The sequence below is a fragment of the Rhea americana genome, unplaced genomic scaffold (genome assembly GCF_003343005.1).
Source record: "Rhea americana isolate MKP2758 unplaced genomic scaffold, rheAme1 scaffold_35, whole genome shotgun sequence".
Classification (NCBI taxonomy): domain Eukaryota; kingdom Metazoa; phylum Chordata; class Aves; order Rheiformes; family Rheidae; genus Rhea; species Rhea americana.
Genome location: NW_028186479.1, coordinates 3648586 through 3656729, shown reverse-complemented (window position 1 = coordinate 3656729; position 8144 = coordinate 3648586). Strand labels below are relative to the sequence as shown.

The following is an 8144-nucleotide window of genomic DNA, read 5'->3' as shown; positions in this document are numbered from 1 at the left end:
GATAGGGTATGCATGCTTTTTTTTTTTTTTTTTTTACTGTAACATTTATTTTATTAATTGAAGAAGAAAAAGAGGATTGCATTTTCTCTGAATTTCAGAAATTGATAAATGTAGAAAATATCCTGATTTTGCTTCTTCTAAACTATTTGTGTTTTCTCTTTGAGAGAGAGCTTGGGCACTAGTTTTTAATCCAAAGGATTTTATCGTGGCTTACTTTGTAAAGCCTTTCTTAAAAACCTTAAAAATATGTCGTCTCATGCTTTTAAATGTTAGCACTCAGTACTGTGAAAACATAGACTATTTATGTTGAAAATTACATGCAAACCTTGAAAACTCATGATTTTAATAGTCAAAAATCCCAACTTCATTTATTATTGCATTTTGTATGTGTGTTACCAAAAGGCATAGTTATGCCAATTTAAAGGTAGTTAAAGGTAGAGGAAGGGAGAAAAGGGCAGAAACGTTGGAGAAGATTCTTTTTTTTAAATTTTTTTTTTTTTTTTTAACTCTTTTTGTATGGCTAAGTGGTGAAACTGCTTTCAAGAATATGACTATTCCTTATGGATGGGCAAAGAGGCCAATGCTGAAACGGATTTCACACATGGATCAAGACATTCCAATCACTGTGGTCTATGGAGCACGTTCATGTATAGATGGCAATTCTGGCAGCACTATCCAGTCTCTGAGACCAAATTCATATGTGAAGACAATAGTAAGTTGACTTCTATGAGATTTTTAGTGCATCTGTGTGAATTCTTTTTAATTATATCCATCTTATGTGTTTTTCATACTAGCTGTGGGAATGATGGCCCTTTGATTTAAGGCYTTGGATGAAAAATTCTGATTTTTGTAACAGATAAAGAGAAAATAAGAGTTAGCTTAGAGAAAACTGAAACGAAAGTGTACGAGTTCCCTGAGTAAGAATGAAACATGTTATCATGATAAGCTGAATTAGGTCTATGAGCAAGGTCATTTTTTTTTCTCTACAAAAATTTTTACCCTACACTGGTACAAATAGCTTTGGGGTCACCGGTGAGTATTCAGGCTTTTTTGTTTGTTTGCTTTAAACAACAGCTTTCTTAACATATGTGTATGAAATGGTCAGGAGGCTCTCATAAGTTGTTCCAATCTGTTTGTATAAAGCTTTTGTTTCTTTAAGAGAGTGGTTTGTGCCTGGTAGGTTCTTGGAAGCACCTTTCTTTGAATCATTACAGAAATACTCAGTTTTGTCTTTCTAGCTAGTACMTTCCTGTTCAGAGGTATGGCATTATCATTTAAAATATGTGCACTTGTAACTTGCTGCAAATATGCAATGCACACACTGCATTTTTTGTTTGATTTCTTTAAAAACAAATAAATATTGAAGTATTCTTCACGCATTCTCACATCAGTCAGACACGATAATTGGATGTGTATATATGTTACAATCTTATGAGGTGATAAAATGCTAGAATATGCCAGCTGTCCTCTTACTGATACCGAGTCGTAACTGGACAAAGGTTTATAGTGTGTGATGTCTACAGTACACTTGGACAAGTCATACAAGTACAATTTGAAAAATGATACTGTTATGAAGCTGTTTACATGTGTTAATGAGCACAAATACCGTTCATAAATGCTAACATCCAGAACTGAAAGCATCACTTTACTGCTTAACTACMGAGTAAGTTTCAACAAACAATCACTATTGAGAAGTGCACAATAGGTTATTAGGATAAGCTTATGTCAGGCAAGCAGGTTTTTCCAGTCTGGTCGGTGGTTTTTAGTAGGCACAGTAGGTAATGTAATGTTTTAGAGTAATTCAGATTAAAATTTTGTCATGCCARATGCAGTTTCTAAAAGATAGTTGGGGTGGAGGAAATTACAGGGACTTTGAAAGACATTCACAAAAACAAAGGAATGAAAGGGCTTCCATGAGGCTGACACRTGGACTGCTCTTCTACCATTGGCTTTGCCAGCCTTGGTAAAGTGCAGAGAGATTTTGAGGATTTTATGTATGTTTATTTCTAACTAAATTTTACTTGAAGAGTTTTCTTTTTTTAACATGCCAACATAGCTGTATTTCTATTTAAGATAGTGTTTCATTTTGGAGACTTAAGAGGGAATGTTTTAATGCCGGGGGAGGGGAAAAGTAGATTTGAATACAAATAAATCTTGGATTGGGTATAACATTAGAAGAAAATAGGTCAAGCGCCTTTACCATTTAGTATGATGATGATTTGCTTCATGACAGTTTCGGCAGAGAGTGATAAATTACAGAAAAACTTTTAACTACAATRTATGTGCTTACTTAAGCCTTTAATTTTATTACATGGTTTCAGTGAAATAATCTAGGTCAGAAAAGGCTCACAAATGTGATTTCCCCCCCCCCCATATACTACATCATTTGGATTTGACTTTTCCCTGCTTAAAATAGCAGTTAATTCAGAGGATTGAAATCTGCTTCCACAAGTCTAGAAAATCCTCAGCAATTTAAGCCTCTAAGTTCTTACTCATTTATCTTAGTACCTTTTAGTCCTTTCTGTATAATTCTTTTAATAAGGGAATAGAAATGATCAAATGTTTTCTCTAGTACAAACACTTGGAGAAGTAAAGAGCCACTCTGCAGATTTTTTGAGTGGAGAATGAAGGGAACTAAGGCTAACTGAAAGCTTGACGTGTAAAGTGTTCTCTTAACTTTGTATTGCAATGACTTCCGTCCACTTAAATCTTTCTTTCAACAAGATGTGCCATTGTGGTTTTACCCTCTTTTCCTATGTAACAAAGTCCTTCAACAGGTGAAATAAACTTTCATTTTTCCTCAAGTTTAAACCATTGGTTTTTTAGGTTGTATGATACAACCTCCTAGCAGCCACTGTGGTAAACTTCATTAACACAGACTGGATGCGATTGATAGTTTCAATTTCACGGTTTTTCCTTTCAAATAATAAAGTATCAAATTGATAATGTTTAAAACTCAGTTTGTTGTGGGTATATTCTTCACATATCCTCATAATTTATTTATATTTTACATTCTTCTCCTTTTGACCTCTGTCTCTACCTTCATCCTCCAGGCTATCCTTGGTGCAGGTCATTATGTGTATGCTGATCAACCTGAAGACTTCAATCAGAGAGTAAAAGATATCTGTGATTCTGTGGACTGACTGTGTTCTACTATGTTCTCCTTAGAAATTCGTACTATAGATAACATGTAATAGCAATACTCTGTAGAGAATTACTAAAGAATGCAGAGCTAATGGAACAGGCTCTGTTTGCACACTGTTTCTTCTAAGAAGTCATTTGCACACTTAAACCACTTAGTGCCTTTGGGGGGTGATAGGGTGATTTTAGGCAAACTGTACGAATTTGTTTGAGATTTGTCTTTAAGTATTGGCCTGTCATATATGAAATTACGTACAGCTTTTTGAACTGGAATTTTCTTCAAATTGTAATTGAATTTTGCATACCTTGAATGTTATAAAGATGTTGCATTCTCCACCGACACAGAGACCTATATCAATATAGATATAATGCATAAAATACAGTTTGGTTTCTTTATAAACATTCATATTTTCTAGTTGATGTTTCATAGCAAGAATATGAAAATGCTCATACATACTTTATTTTTGGATTGCAGAACTCCATGCACCATATTTTAAGATTTGGTGAGTCTTCTTCTGTTAGAACAACTTGTAAAGCTGATTTTGGGGTAGAGACAGGGCCAAAACAATGCACAATGTTTGTCGCTGAAATGTGTTAGTCTGTAAGGAATCAGGGTTCAATATTAGGAAATATTTTTGCTGTTGGATGCTATTTCTGTTTATCTAAAGGCATTTTCTTCCATGTGTGTCACTTTTATTGAAGCCTCAATTTCTAAGAGTCAGTGATGTCACTGACTTTCATGCTTCCAGAAATACTTCGATTTGTAGATTTCAGTGATTTTAAAATACAAAAGATGGCTTGTTAGTTACTGTATCTATTTTTAACAGTGTATAATTACTGCAAGATTTGTTGCTAGCCTAAACGTAACAATTGTAGATGAGTTGACAAGATTTGGATTAATGCTAGGAAATGGCCATCTGGATAGTGAGTATAACTCCCTTTTTCTTTCGATTGAAAGCCTAGTCTGCTTTTTAATAAACTTTGGAGGGAGGAGGAGAATGCTGATGCTCTCTAATTGGGAACTACAGCAGAATAGTGTATTTTTAGTTAACATGCAACCTCCTTATAGGAAGGATTATTATTACTGGAATAAACAATACCACTGTAACAACTTACAATTACATGTTTTGGAGGTTCTTTATATAGTTATATATTTTAATTGAATATTTGGAAATCAGAGCTAATCCAGTCTCTGAATCTTTTTGAAACTGCTAGATTGATGTTAGTTTATCGCATGCTTAGTAAATTAAGCAAAATACTTTGTCACTTTAAAGCCAAAATTATGTGGTGATTTGTATTTTAAAAAACAAGTTTACATGAAACTGTTGATCTGCTTTTGAATCTTGAATTGACTACTGCAGAGTTCTTGATACTTTTATACATAGAGGATTTGAATTAACAATAGCACCGTCTTAAGGCTTGAGTAGAATTGTGTGCATTTTTGCTCAAATTATTGATTTGTTGCACATATTTATGATGTGAAAGGCAAAGATACCTAAAATGTTCAGAAAATATTCTGATTATGTTCCAAGCTGAGCATAATCTCTCTCCCTCAAGGAGATGTTTACATATATGGTGCTATGTAAACATCAAACAGTCTTTGTGACTGCCTTGACTGGTAGCACTTAATATCTAACAAGTTAAATGATTTTATTAAAATAATTTATTGAATTCAGTTACATTTTCAAATAGCAGATGCCAGATTTTTTTAAAATCTGTTTTATTTGCTAAAATCTTGCATTCAAAATAGAAAATCAGAGTATTGATTATAATGTTTAGTATAAGCTATAAATTGTCAGTCATGCCAGCATTTATGCTGATGCCGTTAGTATATATTTTTTTCACCCTTATCAGCGTCTAATTTGTATTTATCAGCTTAAATGACTCATTTAATTGTGTGTAAAAACCTCACCTRAAAACATACTCTGAGTCTCTTCCAAATGACAACAGACAGTACAAACTTGGTATTTTCAGATAGCACTTACTGATGGGAATTCCGGATTCCCTATCAAAAGATGAGTAGGGATAAGAATTGCACACTGAATATGAATGCTCTTTTGAACATCCCCTGCTTTTTCAGTTCATTGTATTAATAAAACTTACTGCTTAAGTTTTGCACAATAAAAAAAAAATCTTAAATTTTGTGTTTGATTTAATCTTAAGACATGATGTTGCTTTTGTAGTAATTTGTGTGTGATTAAGCTCTGGAAATCAAAAGTAATTAATAAGTTTTGCTAAACCATCCAAAAATGTATTAAAGATAGAGTAAAGCTTGTTCTGAAATGCCTCAGTGTTCTTAAAATTTCTTGTATTTAACTGAGGAGGTAAGCGTTTGTCAACAAGTGGCTGCACGTTCAGAACCCTGATTGCACATACAAAGAAAGTGTGTGTTGATTATCTTCGAAGCAGTATTAGATACTCTCGTGAAAGTCAAGGTGGAATTTGGAATATCCTATTGTGTGCATTATAACCTAGTAAAATTACTGTACATGATAATAGGTGCTGAACAGATAATGAATAGCAGATACTGAAAAGACTTGGAAGCTAGACTTCTTGTGAAGAATTGCTCTCAAGGAGTCAGCTCAGTTTCTCCAAAAGTTCTGTTTCAGTACAATGACTGGCTGCTTAAAATGCGTTGCAGTGAGTGGGGCTGTTTTTATTAGMGTGCTGTAAAATAAGACAAGGATCACAGGTGTGAAAGCACCCAGAGATCTATCCTGTTGTAGCCTCAAAATGAAGACAGCTTTGTATCAGAAGCAACAGCATAGCATAAAAAATCCTAAATATTAATAAAAATCTGAAATTAACTGTCTAAATCTCCAGGACACTCTCTTCCTCCTGAGGTTGTTGTGATAAAATTTTATTAAAATAACTTAGTAATATTTTGTTTGCATGGCTGACTGCATCTTGTTACTTATTGAACCCTGCCAGCTTAGATTTTAGTTTCAAAAAAATGATTTTCAGAGAAGTAATTTATTGATAAGGTGTTATAATGAAACATTCACAGGCATCACAAGAAAGTCCCTGTTCATATCTGATTGTGAAATGGAGCCTGAGCRTGTGAATTCATAGGCACTGAGCTTGGAGATAGATCCAAGCAGGAGAAATGCTGTCATCTTGTTTCACTCCGGTTAAAGCAATGCTAGCATTTGTTTTTAAACCCTACCTTTTTTTTAAGGTTGCTGTAACAGTTCATGCTGAACTGATGTGGCAATCTCCATCCGAAATGCTTGCTGTGATCCCTGGTTATACTCAAAACTCCCAACTCTTTTGGATCACTGCTATTCAAGATTTTGACTGGGAGTTGGACAAGACTGGTGTAATAAAAGCGTTTGGAATTAATACATAGGCAGACATATCTGGAAACACCTATTTTGCTGATATGCATTGAAATGTGATCCTCTAGAAGCACAAAGCCCATAGTCACCTGTTGAATGCGTTTCCCCCCAGTATRCTAGGAGATTAAAACAGATGGTGGCTTGTTTGCTTGTTACATTAACTTTTCTAGCTCTTCCCTTTAAGAAGGCTCCACCTCCCACACTTGTACGCAGTGTTTAGTGTACTTACACTGATTCTACCTGAATTCTCTGTGTTACTCTGAGTTCAGTACATCATTCAAAAGCTGGAGCTGTCCCTTCATCGGCGTCAGGATTATTCCATGACCAACTAGAAAAAGAGTAAGGTAACCACGGAGCAGGAGAATAAAAAATCCTGTTCGCTCTTTCTTAAAGCCAGTGAATTCAGTGAAAGTATTTAAGTACAATTGTTTCCGCTGTAGCTGTTGAATGAGGCTTTAAATGGATAATTTCTTAGAGCTCATCCAAGTATCTGATATTTTGTCTTGTTAGCCCGTTGCTGCTATTTTTAAGCATGGCAGCGCACCTCAGTTGCCAGAAGGCTTCAGCTAGGAAAGTACTTTCTAGCAATCACTAGCTGTGAGYGACACTCGGCAAAGGGTCAGCTTGGGTTCGGTAAAGGTGACTGGAGAGAGACTTGTTYTAGAGGGATTAGGGAGTCCCCACAGGGCACAGGTGCACGCAGCTCTGCTTTCTGAGATAGCGGCACTAGACGAAGGTCGGTTGAGACTTCGGGCTTTCCAGAGTGAGYGGATGGAGCAAACTGCAGCAGCAGAGGCCTGTAGCTGGAATGACACCGTATACCACGAGTACGTGCTAGAAACGAGTGAGGCGGCTGCAAACAGTAAACTCCAGTCAAAGAGCGCGGGGAATGAACGTTTGCCTTGCCTCAAGAACTGGTTCAGATCTGACGGGATAAGGGAAATGGAGAGGGGAAGAATCCCTGGTGCCTACAGCGTGGAAAGCATACGTGAGAACTGACGAACGAGGAGAAAGAAGAATTAAACAGAAATCCCTGGAGGTAGGTGTGAAATTGCAAGCTAGAACAGAAGGCAACCTGCTGTTGTGGGGTGCGTGCAAGAAGGTAACTAAGCCTTAGGCTACCGCCATCTAATCCAGTAAGTGCTAAGCTGAAGTGTCTTCGCACAATTAATTCTTCATTGCTTCTGTGAAACACTGAATAGTTCCCTTAACTATAGTTTTTTTTTTCTCTGGGCATTGGAACTAGATAGCAAGCTAGCACTTAGCTTTTCCATGTCCGAGCTCCCCTCTCTTTCCTTTTGTTTGCGCTTACTAAGGTTGTTGCAMAGTAACAAGGCTCATCAAGGAAGGGCAGCGCTTGCAGCACCGGCCAGAGGGAAGGCTGGCCGGTACGTGGGGCTCTGTAAAGGTCTGGTGCATCTAGGCCGGCAAAACTTGCCCTCCGAACGCGTACGGCGCGTCACAAGCTGGGCGGGAAGCGTTCAAAGAACGTGGAAAAGAATGAGCGATGGTATTCCTGTGAGCCAAAARCGTACTGGTGGCAGAGCATGAGGTTAGGGGGACGCAGAACTGCCTGAGGTAAAATGAAAGAGCAAGATTTTTGGTTTTACCAAGCCTGGTCGCCAAGGGTGATCGTGTGCCGCGTTTTACAAGAGGAGTGCTGGG

General features: G+C 36.7%; 1 protein-coding gene across 1 annotated transcript in view; it reads left to right on the top strand.

Moving 5' to 3' along the window:
• ABHD5 (abhydrolase domain containing 5, lysophosphatidic acid acyltransferase) overlaps positions 1 to 5957 on the top strand; it is a 30056-nt gene extending 24099 nt beyond the window's left edge. The window contains exons 6-7 of the mRNA XM_085311814.1: positions 526 to 712; positions 3054 to 5957. Coding sequence (XP_085167940.1) covers positions 526 to 712; positions 3054 to 3143 — 277 coding nt within the window. The 3' untranslated portion in view covers positions 3144 to 5957. The remainder of the gene's footprint in view (positions 1 to 525; positions 713 to 3053) is intronic.
• Positions 5958 to 8144: the final 2187 nt, after the last annotated feature.